Source organism: Panicum hallii, chromosome 7 (genome assembly GCF_002211085.1).
Source record: "Panicum hallii strain FIL2 chromosome 7, PHallii_v3.1, whole genome shotgun sequence".
Classification (NCBI taxonomy): Eukaryota; Viridiplantae; Streptophyta; class Magnoliopsida; order Poales; family Poaceae; genus Panicum; species Panicum hallii.
In genome coordinates this window covers 36582613-36603330 of record NC_038048.1, presented here as the reverse complement: position 1 = coordinate 36603330, position 20718 = coordinate 36582613, and the positions used below count along the sequence as shown (strand labels likewise).

The 20718-nt window shown below is 48.9% G+C and overlaps 5 protein-coding genes and 1 long non-coding RNA gene across 11 annotated transcripts; 1 reads left to right on the top strand and 5 right to left on the bottom strand.

Annotated features, from left to right (window-relative positions):
* Positions 1–163: 163 nt before the first annotated feature.
* LOC112899503 (histone H3.3-like) lies at positions 164–2594 on the bottom strand. Its single transcript, XM_025968000.1, has 5 exons — positions 2474–2594; positions 1217–1310; positions 912–988; positions 714–804; positions 164–606 (listed from the first exon to the last, which is right to left on the bottom strand). The coding sequence occupies exons 2-5, from the start codon at positions 1286–1288 to the stop codon at positions 436–438; spliced, it is 411 nt and encodes a 136-aa protein (XP_025823785.1). The 5' UTR covers positions 1289–1310; positions 2474–2594; the 3' UTR covers positions 164–435.
* A 2209-nt stretch (positions 2595–4803) lies between these two features.
* On the top strand, positions 4804–5431 carry LOC112900721 (arabinogalactan protein 1-like). The gene is made up of 2 exons (XM_025969539.1): positions 4804–5119; positions 5400–5431. The coding sequence occupies exons 1-2, from the start codon at positions 4804–4806 to the stop codon at positions 5429–5431; spliced, it is 348 nt and encodes a 115-aa protein (XP_025825324.1).
* Positions 5432–6952: 1521 nt separating this feature from the next.
* LOC112901363 lies at positions 6953–9311 on the bottom strand. Its single transcript, XM_025970257.1, has 5 exons — positions 9000–9311; positions 8751–8828; positions 8574–8641; positions 8286–8479; positions 6953–7208 (listed from the first exon to the last, which is right to left on the bottom strand). The coding sequence occupies exons 1-5, from the start codon at positions 9194–9196 to the stop codon at positions 7140–7142; spliced, it is 606 nt and encodes a 201-aa protein (XP_025826042.1). The 5' UTR covers positions 9197–9311; the 3' UTR covers positions 6953–7139.
* Positions 9312–10116: 805 nt separating this feature from the next.
* On the bottom strand, positions 10117–12915 carry LOC112898879. 5 transcript variants are annotated; one of them, XR_003229942.1, is made up of 7 exons: positions 12458–12877; positions 12274–12348; positions 12083–12150; positions 11790–11983; positions 11247–11372; positions 10403–10533; positions 10117–10317 (listed from the first exon to the last, which is right to left on the bottom strand). XR_003229942.1 is itself a non-coding variant. In XM_025967183.1 (5 exons), exons 1-5 carry the CDS (start codon positions 12649–12651, stop codon positions 11304–11306), a joined length of 600 nt encoding a protein of 199 aa, XP_025822968.1. In that variant the 5' UTR covers positions 12652–12875; the 3' UTR covers positions 11031–11303. The 5 variants fall into 5 exon arrangements, 2 of the variants coding, with proteins under 2 accessions (XP_025822968.1, XP_025822969.1); XR_003229943.1 differs by having other exon boundaries at positions 10403–10520; XR_003229944.1 differs by lacking the exon at positions 10403–10533.
* A 1726-nt stretch (positions 12916–14641) lies between these two features.
* Positions 14642–16478, bottom strand: LOC112898823. Of its 2 annotated transcripts, XR_003229932.1 has the most exons (6): positions 16126–16478; positions 15910–15981; positions 15740–15807; positions 15457–15650; positions 15159–15275; positions 14642–15118 (listed from the first exon to the last, which is right to left on the bottom strand). XR_003229932.1 is itself a non-coding variant. In XM_025967125.1 (5 exons), exons 1-5 carry the CDS (start codon positions 16314–16316, stop codon positions 14867–14869), a joined length of 612 nt encoding a protein of 203 aa, XP_025822910.1. In that variant the 5' UTR covers positions 16317–16471; the 3' UTR covers positions 14642–14866. The 2 variants fall into 2 exon arrangements, 1 of the variants encoding a protein (XP_025822910.1); XM_025967125.1 differs by lacking the exon at positions 15159–15275 and having other exon boundaries at positions 14642–14953; positions 16126–16471.
* Positions 16479–20075: 3597 nt separating this feature from the next.
* LOC112901252 lies at positions 20076–20718 on the bottom strand. The gene is made up of 2 exons (XR_003230266.1): positions 20661–20718; positions 20076–20577 (listed from the first exon to the last, which is right to left on the bottom strand). It is a non-coding gene; the product is annotated as an uncharacterized LOC112901252 (long non-coding RNA).

The following is a 20718-nucleotide window of genomic DNA, read 5'->3' as shown; positions in this document are numbered from 1 at the left end:
TCTACGGAGGCAGGTAACAAGGCCGGCCAGCTTTGCAGGGCTGTTCATGACTGTCGATTTTCGATGCTGCCCAGAGATGAAGGGGGCACATCGACAACACAGCAGGCCACATCATGCAAACCTCAGCACAATATAATGCAACCAGAGCTGGCACAATCTAACCAAGTTCACAACTTGCTTAACATATCAATTCAAGTTTTCAGAATTCAGATGAGCCTAGATACACACCCATCAGGTAGATGGATGAAACCAGCACTTATAAGATGAATTAGGTAACAAACGATTAAACTCTAAACATAGTAAGATTGCAACACCACCTAACCTAGCACCACGAACGAGCACTATAACTATTCAGAGTTCAAAACACCAACAGATGTTAAGCACCAACATCACAAAAGCAGTTGCATCGAACAGATGCACACCAGAGCAGTGAAACTAAGCCCTCTCGCCGCGAATCCTCCTAGCCAGTTGAATGTCCTTGGGCATGATGGTCACGCGCTTGGCGTGGATGGCGCACAAGTTGGTGTCCTCGAACAGACCCACCAGGTATGCTTCCGCAGCCTCCTGCAGGGCAAGCACAGCATGGCTCTGGAAACGCAGATCAGTCTGCACAAATACACAAGAAGAGGTTAAGAAAAGTTACTAGTCACACTTCAGAACTGTGGCATCCCACATGACTGATCACAATATAGCAGTATGAATACAAAACTCACCTTGAAATCCTGGGCGATCTCCCTAACCAGCCTCTGGAATGGAAGCTTCCTTATGAGCAGGTCAGTGCTCTTCTGGTACTTGCGGATTTCACTGCAGGATCAGGCATAAGTTTAGAATTAGCGAATCTGGCAGAGAATCATTTCAGTAAGCACAATAGTAGTAAATCAATTGAATAAATATTTCAGTATTTCACACACCGAAGAGCAACAGTCCCAGGGCGGTAACGGTGAGGCTTCTTCACTCCCCCAGTTGTGGGCGCAGACTTACGAGCAGCCTGTCAAAGAAGGTCACATAGTAAGTAACCTTTTGCAAATAGAACTAACAGAACCAATGCATTAAAGCCAGATATCCATAATTAGCCAACAGAGAACTTTCCACCCTAAAACAGAGTAGCCAGAGATGGTTTTCTGGTTTTCTTTCCATATAAATGATAAAGTAGAGTCATTGTGCAGCATAGTTGAAGACAGTAACAAAAAAAAGGCACAACAATAAATTTACAAACCTTGGTGGCTAGTTGCTTCCTAGGAGCCTTTCCTCCAGTGGACTTGCGAGCAGTTTGCTTAGTACGAGCCATGTGTCACTAAGGTCTGGTTTACCTGACAACAGAAAAAATTGTAATCAGTAAATTGTTTGGCAAACTTTAGATTTTTCCTGAAAAATCAATAAATTCAGTATGCGGGAAGGTTAAAATCCCGTAGACCCATAGAATTATTCAGGAAATATTGATATGCTTATAACCTATATTCTATATCTAAACATGATCATTCCTTTTACAACTATGAATAATAAACAACCAATAGCCCAATATCCCAAAATATAATGCTCTCCGAGTGAAACATGACAGGCACAAAAGAATTTCAATCAAATTAGACAGACAATGTAGCCAGACTGCTACCCATACCACAAATACAAAAACCTAACCATCTTCAGGTCTTCACTGAAAAATATGAGCATTAGTAAACTGATGGTTCTTCTTAATATCCTAATGGGAGCCACATCAGAAGTGCTATATTTTTACTAAATTTCATATATGTCAAATTAACAGGCAGCATGGGGCCAAGCCGTGGATTCAGCAAAACAATTAACAGAGTGCATCAGCATCACTATGATTCATGCAATAATAAACAGATGTTCAAAACACATTTAAATTACAGTACCAACGCTAGTTTAAGTGCACCCAACATTACTAGAATCATATTAAACAAAACATTCAAGTCTCACATCATAACATTCTCTCAATCCAAAATTCAGCCATGACATGATTGTTTTCAGCTAGGCCACAACTTTAACCATCAGCAGAAGGTAATCAGCCGAATCTCAGTTCCAGAAATTCTTTAAATGAGGAACATATATATAAACCAAATGTTGGATGCACGGAAATTATTCAACTATTGGTACAGCTACAGGTATATAAAATTAAATACTTGCAGCGAATTATTGATGCCTAAGCCGATTACGAAACCATCGGATTCCCAGTAACATAGATCCGTAATTGTTTGCTAACCCCAATAATCCACACTAAATTAGCACAGGTGACCAGAAGTAATCAAATCAGCATGAGCGAACCAGAAATCCTTCAAAACAATCCTAATCGCCAAACCCTAATCGCGCTGGACATTCGAATTCGCGGCGCCCCCGCGCTTTTCTAATCACCGAAGCGAGCGCCGCAGGGAGAAATCAAATCAGCACGAAACCACGAGCGAATGGTCCACCACAGGAATCGAAAATTCGAAATACGGGATCGAGAGAGCATGATTACCTCGAGGGCCTCCCAAATCAGCGCAGAGTGGTTTGCGACCCGCGAGGCTTTTTTTTCCCCAAACTGAGATTAAGAACTGGCGATTAGAGGCGGCGGTTGGGTGGGGGATTATATATGGGGACGGGCAATGGCCGTGGTTCAAACGGACGGCAGGGATCGGGCGCTTTTGTGCTTGCCTCGGCGGGATCGGACGGCCCGCACTGGCGGTTTCGCTGCGGCACGGATCGTGGCTGGTAAAACTCGCACTCTCATTGGCTGGGACCTGGAGGACGGGGATAATAGATTAGTTGGGGTGGCTAATATTGGAGGACGCCGTGTACGGTGGAGATTCCTCGTACGTACAGGAAGGCGATGTTTTGGCACGGAACGAGGTCCCGCCGTGTGATTGAAGAGCCGAGTGAGGGCCCAGAGTGAGAAATCCGGGCCGGCCTGCTAAGATTTTTAGGCTACACTGCCCAGCCGAGCCGAATACGCAAATCAAAGCCCAACCCAGAGAGGCATCATGGTGCCCTGTTCCTTTCTTTGGCTGTGTAACGCACCACTGGGCTGAGATCGAACAAATGGGCCACGGAACCTACAAGAGCGAGGCGAGGAGAACAAAATAGGCCATGCGTATGACAGTATCACCCAAGCAGAGATGGCGAAGGCATGCAGGGAGAACACTGAGGATAAGGATGCAGGGACCGTGAAAATAAAGATGTTTGGTCAAATGTATAGACAAATAGCAGTTGTCCATTGTCATCAGGTACAACCTCCTGACGGCTTCAGGCTGGTGCCGTATTTGCTGCCGGCCGCCTCAACTGCCATAGGGCATAAGTAATCGTATTGACAGCTGGGGGTAGGTCTGTAGAGCAAAGAAAAATGTAGGAATGATATGCTTATTTTTGCATACCGTCTGCTACCAGCAGCCTATCTGCTAACTGCCGGAAGGCTGGCAGTTTTACACTACCTGCGATTAAGCTTGGTGTTTCCGCTTGCCTTGCTTAGATGGCATCAGTTGCTCTTCCTGACATTTCCGTACATTTTGGTTTGTATAATTGTGCTAGGCCATTTGGCCTGCTCAAGTGGTATACAGCCAAAAGGAAGCTGTCAGGAAGGTAGTGGCAGACAGATCCATGGAGAGCTGTATTCTTCGGATTGCTTGGCACTTAAAAAGAAGAAGAAGAAGAACCAGCTCTAAAGGGCATCGGCTTTACAATACCATTCTTTTTCCTTTTTGTGCAGAGTAACACCAGCATGTACTCCTCGGTTAGCAGTCTGTGATGCTATTTTCAGAGCGGAAGTTACTTTCATAGCACAATTCCTCATTTGACAGGCCAGAAAAGGGAGGAGAATCTGATCTTTCTCCCTCCCTCCCCCGTCCCCCTAGCTGTCTCCGTCTCCTCTCTTTCCGATCTTTTCATTGCAGGCCGCAGCGCAGGGACAGGTGAGGCGTGAGGCATTGAAGCATCTTTTGAGATGACAGTATTCCCTTATCACAATTCACAACGAACCCCACCCTCGCTCGGTCCAACTCACGCACATGCCCCAGTGGCGCCGGGAGCACACAAGGGTCCACCTGGCATGTGGCCAGCACCGATGGTAACAGTGCGGACGCCGCTCCTGTTTCCTGATCATCGATCAGCCGATCACCAGGTGAAAGTGAAAACCGTGAGCGGTTGGTAGTTTACATTACCTGTGATGCCTGCCTTCACCTGTCGTTCAGAGAGAGATCGGTGATCGCTGCGTGCGGTACAAACCGGATGGATTGTTTTGCTCTCCGGGTAAAAGGAACATTCAGACATTCAGCTTCAGTCAGCAATGCAGTTCCAGCTTCTCGTTTGAAGGATAACTAACTGCCTTCACCTGCCAAACGGTAAACAATCAGATAACCGGAACGGTCAGCTGACAAGGGGGCCCACGACCCCCGAGGACCCACATTCCAGAGAGCCTTTGCCCTTGTGTTCATATGTATGTGCCCACGAAGCAGAACGGAGGAGGAATCTGTGGTTAGAAAGCTCACCAATCATCGTTGATCCATTAGTGTTGATTCCTCATAATTTTCTGCTCCAAAGCATAATTCCAACCGTGAAAACCTCTCAATGATGGAGGTCCAGACGTGCGAGGCAATCATGCAGGCAGGCGGGTGAAGGCAGCGGCAGCTGCATCGGCGCTGTCCTGCGCAGCGGCCGCCGCACCCGCACAGCTTCGGGGCCTCTCGCAAAAGCTGCCACCTTTATAAGCCCCACGCCTCTGCACGTCCTCTCCCCACACACTCTCGAGCTCTCACACCTTCACCGCAGCACAAGGCAGGCGAGAAGCGAGCCACGAGACCCAAGCTCTCGACCGCGATGGCCGCTTCTCACCTCGCCGTGCTCTCCGTGCTCGCCCTCCTCGCCGTGGCCGCCACGGCGCAGGCGCCCAGCGGCGCTCCCGCCGCGGCACCCCAGGCGGCCCCGCCGACCCCGGCCACCCCGCCGCCGGCCCCCGCGCCCGTTGCCCCGCCCACGGCGACCCCGGCCCCGGCCCCCACGGTCGACGCGCCCACGCCGTCCGCGGCCGCGCCGGCGCCCGAGGCCCCCATGTCCTCCCCTCCGGCGCCCAGCCCAGACGCTGCGTCCCCCTCGCCCTCCGCCGAGCCCAGCACCCCCGCCGGCGGCGCCGCCGGCCTCCGCCCCGCCTTCGCCTTCGCCGCCGTCGCCGTCGCCGCGGCCGTCTACGCCTTCTAGATGATCCAGTGGTCCTGATCCTCCCCTATGTTTTCTTGATCTCTCGCTGTCTTCTTGCCTCTGTTTGTTTACCGTCCTCACATTGGTGTATCTTCCTCGTACGAGCTGTTGTAATTATGACCATTGATTCAATTTATCCATTCCTCCATTCTTAATTATTCTTAGCATGCAATACTTACATAAGTTTTTCTACATTTGGTTTTTGCTTCCTGGACTAGCTAGGCAGTTTCAGAACAACAAGAGAGGCTAGTGAGCTAAGAACGCGCAAAGACTCTTGAGTTGGTCTACGAAATGTCTCACTAGCTCGGTTTAAGTTTCAGAAAATATAGGCATGCGATCTGCATTTACTCAGCTGTAGATCACACATAGGATCGAGATAACCCAAGTACTGATTTTTTTTAAAGAATCAGTAGCTCTGACTTTACTTGCATCCAGGTCGCTCACTGTCAAATTACCAATGGTACTTAAGTCCCTCTGAAGATTTAGAGCACGGCAACGTCCAAAATCGCAGTCTCGTGTGACAACAGCGGTTTGCACATGAGTGTGGGACCTGGATCCAGTGAACTTGATCGGTTGCACTGCAGACCGCTGCATCCGGCTTGGACAGGCCAGGGAGAACGGAAACACTGCTCACAGTCACTGGTCTACCACTCTCCCTTTACCATAGATCATTGTAGCGAGGACTAGATCCTGGTGGGGGGATGGATCAGCTGGTTGCTTTTGAAATAGAAATCCACACGAAATGGCTATTGGCAACTGCGCGATCACTCGAGTCCATGAGCTTGCTAGCTTAGCTTGCCTCGAAAATGATGAGATCACGAAAAGGAAATTCAGACACCTGTGGTCGAGCCCTCGAGCCTGATCCATCGCCCCTAGCTCGTCGTACAGTCTGCTTCACTGTGCCCGGCTCGGATCGCCCTGCAGGCTGTCCTGCGCTCCTGTAGCCCTGTCCCGTCCCGTTCCCCTCGCTCGTGAGCTGGCCGGCGGCCACGTGACCCGGCCACGATCCGAACGGCAGCGACGACGAGCAAGCTGTTGCGATGCGCCGTGGTAGGTAGGGCCGCGGCGCGCCCAGGCAGTGGTCGGCCCGATCAGGCGACAGCTGGGGGCGCGGGCGCTTGACGATGGAGCGAGGCCGGCGGAGAGCCGGAGAGGGGCGTGCCCGCATGTGCGCGCCTGCGGGCTGGGCTGGGTTCCCGGCACCTTCGCCCGGGCGCACGTGCCAGTAGGACGCGCTGCCGCTGCGGCGACGGCGCCATGCCCTCCCAGCAAGACCCATGTGGCCATGTGGGGGCTGCCGCGCCGGACGCGCCGCGCGGATCAGGGCTGTTGCCCGTTACTTGCTTGCTTCATTGCTTGCTCTGGCAGCCAGTCGGCCTGCTGTCGCGCCTCAGCTGGAGACGCGAAGATCTGAGCAGCCTGCTGCAGCTTGGCGTCTAGAGCGTTGTGGTGAACTGCTGCTCCGTCCATGGTCCACTTGTATGGTTCAGCCGTCCAGAGCATGATCATACGTCAAACGAACAGAGGACAAACAACGGCATTTTACCATATTAGAATCCGGTTTTTCTGACTTCACCAATGAAGCCTGTTTCGGAAGAAACTCTTCCAAACGGTTATTTTATGTTTTCACTGTAACGACAGCACACAAACATGAATAGTACTCCCTCCGTTCCAAATAAATCGTTTTGGCAAATCAAGATATATATATTTTACTATGTACGTAGACATAATGTATATCTAGATGTATAGCAAAATCTATTTGCCAAAACGATTTGCAATTTGGAATGGAGGGAGTAATATTTATCGACAAAATCCGTGAGTGGTTCGTAAGGAGTCCGCGACCATGTACAAACACATGACAAGAAACGACGTAACGAGCTTAGATAAATAGGCGTTGGACAATCGCTCGCTGGTTTTCTCTTATTTCTCTCTCCTTGAGCTCCGTATCTATATGGTCCTTACTTCTTGGCGCCCTTGTCGATTATAGAATCAACTATGGAATCCATCTCTGCCTTTATCTCATCAACCTGCTCAACAAAGTAAGTGAGAGAAGTGGTTACATCTAGTGCGTATGTATTGGCAAAGGTGGGGTAAAGCCGCGCAATTTATGCAAGCAAATTCTTCACCACAACATAAGTAGAATGTTAGTGCTACAACCGGGGGCTATGAAAATGTGATTAGCTAAAGAATTAGTAGTAAATTGAACATATGAAAGAGCAACCATTCCACTCCTCAATGTTCACGAGTCTTACTCTACATGACCGGCAGCACAAGGATCGAGTGTCGTGGCGGTCAAATCCAGTGCCTTGTAGTTGAGATCTATAGCCTTCTTCAAGATGGGTCCGGCGTGCAGCGAGTCCCGGTACTCGACGGCGATCCGGACCAACGGTGGAGGTACAAGTGCTCAGCGGAAGTGCACCTAGGGGCATGGCAGCGGTGCGCTGGTGTCAGCGGCGCCGTGGTGACGGAACCAGTGGTGGCATGTACAAGGTGCACCGGCAGCGCTTGCGTGCCCGCACAATACTATCACTATATTTGACGAGACGGTTAGATCTTAATGGAGCCGGATCGCGTCTTACAATAGACTATGGCTAGCGGGTCAGTGCATGCAGGGGCTAGTCCCGTATGGGGCAACGTCTGAAGGTAGCACAGGCAGATTCGATCATGTGACGGCGGCTACACGGCTTGTAGCAGACTTTGGCGACTAGCCTTACATGATCGTGGTTGTCTCGGTGTGGGATATCGTAGGTAACAACAACACGTGATGACAATGGCATCTGGACTTGACGGTTTTGTCTCTTGGTGATAGCGTGAAGTAGTGTGTCAACCAGCTGTTGGTGGTGTGTGGAGCTGTGGAATGGTATTGGACAAACATGTTTAGCAGTGGCGGGATGTCATGGTGCGATGTGTGTTGTTATTTTTGTTGTTTGATGTTAAAGTATTGGCTTATTGTAGCAGTTTAGTAGTTTGTTTTCATTGATTTTTCTCTCTCTTTTGAATATAATCACCAGACCCCTTACCCGGTTCCTTAAGAAAAGCAGCGGCCGTAATCGAAGCCTAACATATACTCATCACGTAGCAATAGATAGCGCAGTTAAACTAACCTTCTCGATCAGGGCCTCGGCTTTGTCGGCATCTTCCTCGATCTCATCCGCGACCGCCTTAATCTTCGCTGCTGCCTTTCTGAGCGTTTCATTGCCGGGGAACGCGACGGCAGCCTCGTCGGCGATCTTCTCCGTCTCCTCTGCCACCTTGTCGATCACCTCGATCGCCACCTCCGCCGTCTTCTCTATCTCATCTATCACCGGCAAAGTTTGCGGCAACAAGAAATAACGCGTGTTGTTGAGATGATTTCAAAAGGCGCTGAATATATATGATCTCGGGTATACTACCTTCCATTGTCCTGAACTGTCTGTAAAGGGGCACCGCGAACACGATAGCACCAACCAACCACTGGGTCCTGAGAAGCAGAGACGCGAGAAGGCAGTTGATCAAACAGATTCAGAAAGGCAGAAGCACCTGAACATTGAACAAGCAGCGAAAGATGCAAGCAAGTGATCTTCCCTCACCATGGAGGAATGCCGGGGATCGGGATGTTTCCTCCTGACGGAGCTGGGCCGGGACTACCAGGATCAGCCGCAGAAATTCTGAAACAAAAAACAGGTGAAATTGATATACAGCCTTGTAGGATTTCCTTTTTAGAAATAGAAATTGTAGCTGAATGAAAACAGCACGTGCCGAGGCCCATAACACGCTAGCTAGATAACTGCTCCAATGATCAAGACGATAAGCCTGAAGACAGAAAGATGCACAGTTACCGTGTAGCTGATCCTTTGATCGGTGGGATGCCGGCGTTGTTCATGCCTGAAGAGTTCATCGTTAAGCCGGTACGACCTCGCCGTCGTTGAGTAGCCGATGTGGTGGCGATCGCCGGTTTGTTGCCGCCGTGGCGGGGAGAAACGAAGGCATGAAATGCCAAAGTTATAGAAGGAGCAGAAGAACTGAGCGCTGCCATGGGAGGATCTAAAAGATCACAGGTTTCTTCTACGTCGTCGGAGCTACTGCTCTCTTGTGAACGTCAGGTAAGCTTATTGCTCGGGGGGCAATATGCTTCTGCTGCTTTCTTCTGCTCAGCGTGCCTGGCATAAAATCTAGGCTCTGCGCCAGCTTTATGTAGCATATAATTGGAAGGCGTGACTCTCGTGGTCGTGGCAATGGGGTAGGCCTGACGAACGCTAACTCGGGGTCCCTCGCGCTGCCCTTGGTCCTCTCGTGTGGTATCAGATCGTACGCAGTCATCACGCACGTGCCGGTAGGACGCGCTGCCGGCCTGCCGCTGTGCGCTGCATGACCTTGATGACCAGCGGTGATGGCGAGGGCGATGCTCTCGCATCGCAGCAGACTCATGTGTGGTGGGACGGCGGCGCCGGACGCGCCGCGCGGAACAGCAGGGCCGCGCCGTTGGTGCTCATGGCGCGAGCGCGAGCTCTGGCTTCCGTTCGAACGCGCGTCAGCTGGACTGGGGACGCAAAGATCTGAGCGGCCTGCAGCTGCAGCTTACCGTCTCCATGGGTCCGACTCGTAAGGTTCGGCCGGTTAGAGCATCATACATTAATGGACAAAGAACGGCATTTTTTCCCCCAATATATAGCCCTTTTGCCTTCTTGCCCTGTCTTTGAAGGCTAACAGTGAATTTATCCTCATTTTTTCAACTTTATGACTTACTTTTTTTTTCAAAACAAAGATTGGGTTCACCCCTTTTCCATTAAGAGGACTTAACGGTATCCATTATTGCAAAAAAGACTAGTTTGCTCCTGCAGATCTGCCCCTACTTTTGTAGGTAAGCTGTGTTTTTACCCTTATTTTGACATGTCATGTCTGGGCAGCAATTTGGTACACATCAAAATTCTTTTGACACAAAACATAGAGAAAATATGAACAAACTTGCACCCTCCACATTGTAGGAGTGAAGACGGTAAATAATTGGATCCTTACATCAGAAAAATTGGTATCGAGCCTGTTTTGCCCTGCTAGGGGCATCTATGCTAGGACCCACGTGTAAGAAATACATAAAAAGAAAATGAGGCACCCGTCTTGTCTTCCACAGGCCACATGTTTGGTCTCTCCACTCGTCTCCTGTCCAAGAAGGAAAACTTCAATCCACCGTACGGAAACAATGGATCTTGGCTCCAGCTATACAAAAATTGAATCCCCATATCACCTCACACCCGCGCGGTCGGCAGCCGCCTCGTTGCCGCTTGCTGCAGCCTTTGGTGCGCCGCCACTAGGGTTCACATTGGGGGTGCGGTGCGAGGAGCAGGGCTTGCAGTTTCGGAGGGCTAAAGTTTAGCTCTATAAAATAAAATAGAATCTTACTATTTAAAAGTGTTAAATAAAATCTATTTATAAAACTTTTTCACAGATGAGTGATAATTCACGAGACGAATTTAATAAGCTAATTAATCTATGATTTGCTTTAGTGATGTTACGGTAACTATCCGCTAATTATATATTAATACACCTCATTAGATTCGTCTCGCAAATTAGTCTAGGGTTCTGCAGTTAGTTTTGTAGGGAGACTTTATTTAATACTTCTAAATAATAATTTTTTTTTGACGTGATAGGGCTAAAGTTTAGCCCTCCGGAACCGAATACCCCTAAGGTTAGGCTATCTAGTTCTATATTTACCAATTACTCATAACATATTTTTTTAGAAAAAAATGTTTAATGCGGCTCCAACTAACTGAGTTAATAAGGAGCAAATGGTTGTTCATTTAAAAAAGGAGGGGTAAAATTGTAAAGTTAAAAGAGTTAAGAAAAGGAGAGTGGGGGTAAAATCACGATTGAAGTTCAGGACAGGGCAAGAACACCAAATTTCTTTTACCAATTTATCGTTTCAATATTGTGGTGCGGTAGCAGCACATGGCTACGTACTATTTTTTGGCAGAGTTCACAAGTGGCGAACGAATTTGGCATCCCGTGGTTCGTGGAAAGTCAGTGACCGTACAGGCAAATGGCTAGAAACAATGGAACGAGAACACGAGATAAACAGGGGATGAACGAACAGCTGCCTGACGATGTCTTCCGTTCCGCTTCTCTCCTTGAGCTCTGCTTCTCTAAGGTTATTTCTTGGCGACCTTGTCAAGTATAGGATCGACTATTTCATCGATCTCTTTCTTTATCTCATCAACCTGCTCAATAATAGCAACATCAGCACGTATCTCCAGTTACTGAAATCAGCAAAGAAAAACAGGTAGCTAGTATCTTTCAAGACTGCAATAGCTTTAAATAATAGCAACATCAGCAACAGCCGTAATCGACGGTGAGGGTCTCCTTACTCGACTGTGACACTTTGGCAATGTGAGATGCAGCAAAGCGTTGCAAGGAACACCTTTTATTAATGAAATATATGCTCAGGCATGGTCGCTAAAAATTTATCTTTCTTTTAGTAAAAAAATTGCTAGTCACAGCTTAGATCGGGCATGCTTATAGTAAAAGACTACGAGTTATTTAGAATGAAAAAAGTAGAAAAAGTTTAGCGAGCCAATAAAGAATAGAAGCCTAAACGTGTATGTAGCAGTAGATTATTGCGTAGTCAAATAACTAACCTTCTCGATCAGGGCCTCAGCTTTGTCGGCATCTTCCTCGATCTCCTCCGCCACCGCCTTGATCTTCAAGGCCGCCCCCTTGATCATCTCATTGCCTTGGAACGTGTCGGCGACCTCGTCGGCGATCTTCTCCGCCTCCTCCGCCACCTTTTCGACCACCTCGATCGCCGCCTCCGCCGTCCTCTCCACCTTATCTGTCACCGGAAAAGTCGCAGCAGAAATCAATGACAAGTCGAGATGATTTCGAAAGGCGAATGAATATATGAGATCTGGGCCTCGATCGGGTGTACTACCTTCCATTGCTCTGAACTGTCTGTAAGCAGGAACTGCGACCACGATAGCACCAACCAGCCACTGGGCCCTGAGAAGCAGACAGCAGGTATCGAACGCGAGAAGGCAATTGATCAAACAGATTCAGAAACAAACACCTGAACACCGATCGAACAAGAAGCAGCGATAATGTAACCGGTGTTCCCTCCCTCACCATGGAGGAATGGGGAGATTCAGTCCTGGCAGCAGATCCAGGCCAGCAGCGCTACCAGCATCAACTGCAGAGACTCTGAAACAGAAACGGGCGATAAAACTTGCAGCTGCATGAAACTTGTGCTGTAGTACATACTTGCCAGCAGACGATAGGTTTGGAGACGGAGAAAGATGCACTTATTTACCGTGTGCTAGCTCTTCTCACCGGGAGGAAGGCGGTGTTCACGCCTGACGAGCTCGTCGTCGAGCCGGTAGGCAGACATCTCCGGTGGAGAGCCGATGCGGCGGTCGCCGGCCTGCCCCCGCAGCGGCGAGGAGGAACCACGGGGGCATGGAACGGCAGGCTTACCGAAGGAACGGAAGAGCCGAGCGCGGCCATGCTGGGAACTGGGACTGAGTAATAACAGACTAGTTAAGTTTACTGCCAGGAGCGAGGGGGCAATGCGCTTGTGCAGCTTCCTTCTGCTTAGTGCTTGGCATAAAACAAAATCAATGCGCTGCGCCAGCTAGCATCCGCAGCGGTTTGCGCATAAAAGGAGCGCGTGACGCTCAGCAGCAGCGCCTCTCGTCTCGTGACAAGAAGAGGGGGGCCGGGGGCAGGCCTGACGGACGGTGTATTATTGCATCGTGCGTCACGTGGCCGGGAGGAGCGGAGCGAGGAAATGGCGCGGCGCTGGTGGCGGCAGCCGCTCGCCACCTGATGCTCGCGCGCCCGGGCGAGACGGTCGCCGTCGGCGGCGAAACTTTGGGGAAGAATGGCCTCCGGCGACGACGTACGGGCGGGGGCTGACGGCGATCGACGGACCGGAACGAATCTCCGTCGCTTCGACCGTAACGGGTACGCGCGCGCGCGTAGGCGACGCGCGCAAATTATTATTGGCCGCCGCGGACCCCCCCCGTATCCGTCCACTCTTCTGGACCGCGACCGCGAGGGAGGCGATGCCGTTGGCCTGCGCGTGCGTCGGTATGTACGCTGGTTGCGTTCGATCGACTGTTCCCCTTGTCCACGAGCGGCGTGGTGAATAGGCTCGACGGCCAATGGGGTCGGTCACGGCTAGCAGCTCTGAATCGATCGGCTTCCTCGAATAAATTTCTGCTGCTGAGATACGTTTGGAAGGGGGGGAAAAGGACTTGTGTTGTGTGTGGTTGCAAAAAAAAGTCTGATCTTTAGAGTCATTGTACGTGTTGTTTTCTGCGGAATGCATGTTCACCACGCAGTCACGCACGCAGGTCAGTCAACAATGCATTGTGAGATAGCGTAGCACCAAGATGAGCATTAGACCAACGTCACATGACGGGCATGCACTGGCACGGCTGGTGAGGAGCAGGACTGCAGGACAGGAGGACACCGTCATTACTAGCAGCACCCAGATGACTAGATGAGTGGTAAATGTCGCATGCACTGGTACAGTGGTACTAGCACAGATTTATTATTGGGTGCCCAAGAGTCAAGGCTGACTTCTCCGGTTCTCCTTCAGCCTTCAGGGTTCACACTCATACTCGGGCCGTCGCTCGCTTAGTTTGGAATCTGGGCTTCTGCTGGCTTCCGTTTGGTTCATGACGCCAATAAGCGGAGCCCCAAAGTCCAAAAAAAAAAAGTTGGTAGTGTGGAGGGTCTAAGTCTAACTGATCCATACATGGTCCATTTGTGAAGTACTACTCTACAGGGCATCATGCATGGCATGGAGGGAAAACCGGAAAAGTGAACAGCATTTTTACCCAGAAAAAAAGTCCGGTTACATCCTTAAATTATCGCAAAAATTCGATTTTCAACCTTCAACTACAAAACCGGATAAGAAAGACCATCTAACTGTTGAAACTGGGAAAATTTAGTCTTTAGGGTGGTTTCTATTTTTTAAAGAAGATTAAAAAATTCTAATTAGATTAAAAATCAAAACTAATAACAAAATTTTTCTAAAAATATAACCTATCTATTATTGCTCATTTAAATCTTATTTATTAAAAAATAATAGGCATAATTACAAGCAACCAAATACTATGAATAAAAAAATTAGATCCGAATAACTGACAAGTATAGTGCCAATAGATAGATTATAATTTTTTAAAAAATTATCATCATTTCATATTTTTATTTAAAATATATTACTTATGAATTTTTAGTTTAAATTTGAATATTTTTATTTTTTATAAAATGAAAAACCACCTTCGAAACCACCTAAAGGGCCAAATTTGGCCGGTTTTAACAGTTGGATGACTTCTGTTATCCGATTTTATAGTTGAAGGTTGAAAATCATACTTTTATGATAGTTTGATAGTTTAAGAATGTAAACCGATTTTTTTCGGTTTTACTAATTTACTATTTCACTTTAATGACAGCACATGCAATAACTACTTGTCGGGAAAGTTCATAAGTGGCGACCAAACTTGCTTTCTTGTGGTTCGTAGGTAAAGTCAGCAGCTGTACAAGCACGTGGCTAGAAAAAAACATCAGATGAATGAGGTAAGTGGCCGGGCGGATGACATGTGGGCCGCGTCATTTTGCCTCCCTAGCTTCTTCTGGTTACTGGTACGAAAAGAAGCGAAACAAACAAGAAGGAAAAGCGTGTGCTTCTTTAGTTTGCATCCCAACTTATTTAATTATTTCTCTCCTGCTCCTCCTTGACGACCTTGTCGATTATAGGATCAACTATTGAGTCCACCTCTTTCTTTATCTCGTCAACCTGCTCAATGCAAGCGAGGGAAATAGTTAACCTCACCATTTGCATACGATAGTCCCGGGTAGACGCTTAAAAATGAGTTTATTCATTTTATTTATTCCACTGTCCTTCACAAGCCGCAACTAGCACTTAATTAAAATGAAAAGTTCAGCAAATGAACAATTTAATTTGCTCTTATACAAATTAAGATGAGCTTTATCGTATCCATTTCCACTTTCCTCGCAAGTCGTAGCCAAGCGCCTCATTTCCCCTCTTTTGAACCGTCACAATGACCCGGCGCCTAACGTGCACGCCACTCCTATCACGTTGCCAAGCAGACTAGCACCTACAAATCAGCACGTTTCTCTATCTCCAACTACCGAACATAGCAAAGAATTGAACAGCAGGTAGTGATAACTTGCAAGACTGTAACACATGAGCTTTAAGTCTAGCAACATCAGCAGCTGCCGTAATCGAAGCTAACGCACTCATTTAGCAACAGAGATTGCTTGCGTAATTAAACTAACCTTGTGGATCAGGGCCTCGGCTTTCTCGGCATCTCCCTCGATCGCATCCGTGACCGTCTGAATCCTCGAGGCGGCCTCCTTGAGGTTTTCGTTGCCGGGGAACGCGTCCGCGATCTCGCCGGCGACCTTCTCCGTCGCCTCCGCCACCGTGTCGACCACCTCGATCGCCACCTCTGCCGTCTTCTCTATCTTATCTGCCACCGACAGAAGTTGCAATCAAAACGAATTGCGGCATGACAAGATGATTTTCAGAAATGGTGAATGTACGGTCTCGATGATTTACCTTCCAATGTTCTGAACCTTCTGTAAATTGGTATCGCAACTATGACAGCACCAACCACCCACTTGGCCCTGAGAAGCGGATGGGTTTGAACGCGAGAAGGAAATTGATCGAACAAATTTGGAAAGATCAGAAAGATGAACAAGCAACGCATGCTTCTGTTCTTCACTCACCATGGAGGCATGTTGGGTATTGGGAGATTTCCTCCTGACGGATTTGCCGGGCCAGGACCAACTGCTTGAATTCTGAACAAAATAGGTGAATTTTTATACACAGACCCTTTGTGCAGTAGCTGCATGAAACTTGATGTGCATGCCAAGATACAAGCTTGTACTAAAACGTAAAGTTTGGAGAAGAGGAACTTTAACTAAGACGAGAGATGCCCTGACCGTGTAGTCGTTCCTTTGAACGGGAAGGCATTGTTCATGCCTGAAGAATTCATCGTCAAGCCGATAAGACCTCGGCGGTGATGGCACGAAGCGGAGGAGATCACTGGATTCCAGCGGCGGCGAGTAGAAACCTTAGAGGTGTGAGGCGCCAAGCCTCCGGGAGTAACAGAAGAACTCATCAGCGCAGCCATGGGATTTAAAGGATTGCTACAGGTTTCTTCTACGTCGAAGCTACTCTCTTGTGATTATCTAACAAGGTTGTTGCTTGGGGCAATCGGCTTGTGTTGCTGTCTTCTGCCTAGTCCTTGCCGCGAAATCTATGATTCTGTGAGGCCAGAAGCAGTATATAAAAGGAGGACGTGACCATTGATTGGTACATTGTACGAAGATATAGCAACCTTGACAGGTAGGTTGCTTGTAAAGATGAGGTTGACTCTCAGATGTTGAACAAAACGTTACAGTAATTGTCACTGGAAAAAAAAGCCGGGTCTTTCCTTTTTCATATAAGATACAGTAGTTGTGGTTCCTTTCAAAATCATCAGAAATGAAAATCTAGATTTTTCAGAGAAATATTTAAGCTGAAAGTCTTATTCAAAATCATCATAAATGAAAGGAAGAAGTTTATTTTTGGCCATCCAACTATCACGGCAGTTTTGTTTTGACCATCCAACTGCAAAACCACAAATATTTGGCCACCCAACTCTTAGAACTGTTCATATTTGGCCATAGACCGGTTTTGGTGGTGGTTTTGCTGACGTGGATGCCACATGGCGATGGAGCCCAACTCTTAAAACCGTTCATATTTGGCCATCGACCGGTTTTGATGGTGATTTTGCTGATTTGGACGCCACATGGCGATGGAGCCCACCTATCAGCCCTCCTCACTCCTCTCTCTCTCTCTCTTCTCTCCTCTCCCTCTCTCTCCTCTCCTATCTCTCTCCTCTCACCCTGCGCCGGCTGCCACCCTCACCCCGCGCCTCTCCAGCTCGTCCGACCGCGCTAGCCCACAGCAGAGCCGCAACTCGCTTTCCCGGCGACGCTGGCCCGCGGCAGAGCTCGAGCTCGCCCAGCCTTTTTCGCGTACCCGGTGGAGGCCGGCACGGCTTGCGCCGCTCCAGGAGGAGGTGGACGACACATGTGCCGCCTTGATGCCCATGGAGACCGCGACTCGGGCTTGCTCTGCTTTCTGGCGTCACTCGCCAACGGCGAGAGGTGCTACAAGAGAGAGGTGCTTCCGATGCGGCGAGATCTCGCTGCCGGCGCCCGTGGCCCGGCGTGATTCGGTTTGATTCACCGAGGACACTGGATCTCGATGCTTTCTTGGCGGGGAACTTGTGGGTAGTTTGACGGGTGGGAGAGCGTCGAGGAGGAGCAGGAGCGCTGCAGCGGCGACTGAGGCTGGCGTCGCCATCGGAGCTGACGGAGGCGAAGCAGCTAAGAGCCACCGACGGCGACGACAAGGATGAGGGCGCGGAGGCAGAGCAGTAGGAGCGAGAAAGAGAGAGAGAGGGGAGGATAGAAGAAACAGAGAGACAAGGACTGATAGGTGGGCTTGTCGGAGGAATTCTCCAGCCGGGTGGCGGAAAGCACCCGCCTAATCCTAGTTAAGGATGGGTTTGGAGGAGACTTAGGAGCGCTCGATCGGTGGACAGATGAACGCAGGAAGGACACGAAGATTTAGAGTGGTTCGGGCCGCCGGAGCGTAATACCCTACGTCCACTTTGGTGTTGTATTGGCTGCGTGAGCCTGAATGGAAAGCAGCATAAGCTTGTGTGTGTCTGATTGCTGAGCCCCCCTTTTCTTCTAACGAATGCACTCTCCCTTTTATAGTTCAAGGGGAGTGCTTACACTGTGCGGGACCCCGACAGGTGGGCCCGGCCAGCAGGGGCCGTTCTACGAGAGATAAGGAGGTCTTCTCCTCGAGCTCCTCTCCGTAGTCCTCTCGATCGAGAAGTTGATGTGCGTATCCACAGCCAGGATATGGCCGTGTACAGCCTTGTCTTGCACAGTGTCCGGTGTCAGCGCCGCACAATAGTGTATCCGTGCTGTCACTGTTGTGATGGAACCTCCCGTCAGGCGGTGAAGCAGCGATGACCCGTCGCGCATGCACTGTTACAGCGCACGCCGTGGCTTGCCTATTACAGGCCATCATCACCCGTGCAGCGCCGTGACGGGACTGTACACAGTCCGCGCACTGTGCACGGTGATGTGACGCGCCGCCTTCAGAACAGGCGGGCTTACCGTGGTGTTAGCTTACCTGCCCCGTGTGTCAGTGGCAGGCCGCACCTTTTGACTTTGGCGTGCCCGACTCAGCTACCGCATTAAATGCTGGTAGGTGGGGAGGCGACCCGCAAGGGGCCTCGGGCCGCAGGCACGCGGCGGGGCCAGCCCCGCTCCTCCCGCTGGGCAACACCTGGCGGCACCGGACCCCTTCCCGGGGGAAGGGGGCCCGGGGCCCCCGAGGCCGGTCGGAGTGGGCTGGCGTGTGATGGTCCGGTCATCACACGTGGCGGCCCCGGACCTCCCAGGGGAGGCCGGGTCCGCAGGGGCTACCCGAGAGCTCTCCCGCCCACCTGGGTGTGCAGAGACCCCGGGCCTCATGGAGCTCGGGGGAGGGTCCGGAGACCGCGGTCCCAGCTGTCAGGCCCGGAGGCCGTATGCCACGTGGCTCAGAGGCGAGGGGGAGCATGGATTATGAGAAGCCTAAGGCCTGGACACCCTAGCAGGAGGTACCTCTATCTGTATGTACCGACAGGGCTCATAGCCACGTGGCATCCGTATTACCAAAACCACCCAGCAAAACCGTCTGGTGGCCAAATATGAACAGTTTTGATAATTGGATGGTCAAAATTTTCTGATTTTAGAGTTGGATGGCCAAAATCAAAACTTAGGCAATAGTTCGATGGTCAAAAATAGAATTTTTCCTAAATGAAAACCTAGAATTTTTAGAGGAAAGCTTAAGCTGAAATATAACAATTACGAACAGTATATGATGAGCAACTCAAGATTCAAGAGTGACCAAAACACGGAATAGTGTGTGGAATGGAAGTAGAGAAAAATTTCTGGCAATAAAAAACTCAACGCCCAATCAGTCTTAACCGAAATGAATATCGGCTTCTGTATTTGTTCATGTAGCTTTTATCAGATATGCCATTTAAAAACAAGATTGAAAATTCCATGGATATGTGATTGAAGCATGCTAAGTTAATGGCAACAAAGGGTCAGGCATATCTGGAGGGTACCAGATGCAGGTAGATGGTTACCATCAAGCACATGCTTCTGTATTTTTTTTTGAAAATAATCAAGAACCTGCTTCTGTAGGAAGCCTGAAAACATTGTACCTTCCAAGGAACTAAAAGCAGTGAGAGATCCATGGAAGTGTTGTTGAAAACCAACACTTCTGCCTTATAAAGTTTGAACCCGCAAGGTAGTTAGATCAAAATGCTAAAAGAACGAATCGTCATATTCATGTCAGTTGAGCACATACAGAGCACCTTTCCTCCACAAACCTGAAAGTGATCCGGGCTTTTGCACGCCTGAACGTGATGGTACGTTCCACTGCCACTATCGCATCATAGTTGTTTGGTTTGGTACAGTGTTAAAACAAAAACAGAATCCCATTCAGATGTGGTTGAGGTTGAGAGTTAACGGGAAGAAAGGGAAAAGAGCGAATGGAAATATGCATGGCTGAAGGATATCAGATGCGGGTAGATGGTTGCCGGAGACTCAGAAAACATGCCCGTGCAGCAGCCTGAAAACTAAGGGTATTTTGGTTAGACCGTGGCTGTGGAAAAAACTGCAGTGTGGGTTGTGAGCTGTGAAAAAAGCTACTGTAGGCTGTGAAAAAAGCTACTGTAGGCTGTAAGCTGTGAAAAAGTTGAAAACCGTTTGGTTAAAGTAGATGTGAGTCCGTGGGATTGGTAAGAAATGACTGTAATACCGAGACACGGTTTATATGGAAAATGATCATTAAACTCTGTGCATTAGAGCAGTTTTCTCTTGCACCATACAATCTTTGACCATTTGCGTTGCCTCTTTAGTGGTAGGAACTTGGTTGGTTGGAGGAGTTGACGATGCTTCAACACTTGACGAGATCTTCTTTGCTGCTGTTTCTATCTTCAAACATGTGTTCGTGTACAGTCGAAAGAATAAGCTCTTCTCGTCCTTCTTTTTAGTAGCAGTAGAGCTGTCCTTTCGTTTCTTTTTTTCTTGTTTTGATTTCTTCAATACAGCCAACTTGACTTCATCATTATCTACTGATTTTTGGACCTCATCCATATCCTCATCACACGACTCATCGGAGGAAACATCATCACGACATAATACACTAACCCCGCTAGCATTAACATGTGTCTTATTAAAAAATATATGCAAATCATCAAGGTGCTTCGATCCTTGTTTCCTGAACCTCACATGGTTGCATTTAATTCCTTTTAAAGAATTGTTGCATCACTGAAATTAAATGGAAAAGTTAGCACATCACCGCATATAAGAATTTACAAGTCAATAGTGAACAATTAGAATACAGTTCTTACAGTTCTTACAGCAAGGTGTTCAGTCCACCATTCCTTCGAACATTCAACAATTTTATTT

Bases quoted from the DNA above. Each gene is read 5' to 3' on its own strand.
- LOC112898823 (XM_025967125.1), bottom strand. From the start codon at position 16,316: ATGGCTGCGCTGATGAGTTCTTCTGTTACTCCCGGAGGCTTGGCGCCT. The intron at 15,808-15,909 runs GTGAGTGAAGAA...TCCGCTTCTCAG, and splicing joins ATACCCAACATGCCTCCATG to GGCCAAGTGGGTGGTTGGTG. The intron at 15,651-15,739 runs GTAAATCATCGA...TGTCGGTGGCAG, and splicing joins AAGGTTCAGAACATTGGAAG to ATAAGATAGAGAAGACGGCA.
- LOC112901363 (XM_025970257.1), bottom strand. From the start codon at position 9,196: ATGGCAGCGCTCAGTTCTTCTGCTCCTTCTATAACTTTGGCATTTCAT. The intron at 8,480-8,573 runs GTAGTATACCCG...TGCCGGTGATAG, and splicing joins ACAGTTCAGGACAATGGAAG to ATGAGATAGAGAAGACGGCG. The intron at 7,209-8,285 runs GTTAGTTTAACT...TTTGTTGAGCAG, and splicing joins CCGAGGCCCTGATCGAGAAG to GTTGATGAGATAAAGGCAGA.
- LOC112898879 (XM_025967183.1), bottom strand. From the start codon at position 12,651: ATGGCCGCGCTCGGCTCTTCCGTTCCTTCGGTAAGCCTGCCGTTCCAT. The intron at 12,349-12,457 runs GTAAATAAGTGC...TTTCTGTTTCAG, and splicing joins GTGAGAAGAGCTAGCACACG to AGTCTCTGCAGTTGATGCTG. The intron at 12,151-12,273 runs GTGAGGGAGGGA...TCTGCTTCTCAG, and splicing joins AATCTCCCCATTCCTCCATG to GGCCCAGTGGCTGGTTGGTG.
- LOC112900721 (XM_025969539.1), top strand. From the start codon at position 4,804: ATGGCCGCTTCTCACCTCGCCGTGCTCTCCGTGCTCGCCCTCCTCGCC. The intron at 5,120-5,399 runs GCCTCCGCCCCG...TTCCTGGACTAG, and splicing joins CCCCGCCGGCGGCGCCGCCG to CTAGGCAGTTTCAGAACAAC.
- LOC112899503 (XM_025968000.1), bottom strand. From the start codon at position 1,288: ATGGCTCGTACTAAGCAAACTGCTCGCAAGTCCACTGGAGGAAAGGCT. The intron at 805-911 runs GTGTGTGAAATA...CTGATCCTGCAG, and splicing joins CCTGGGACTGTTGCTCTTCG to TGAAATCCGCAAGTACCAGA. The intron at 607-713 runs GTGAGTTTTGTA...GTATTTGTGCAG, and splicing joins AGATCGCCCAGGATTTCAAG to ACTGATCTGCGTTTCCAGAG.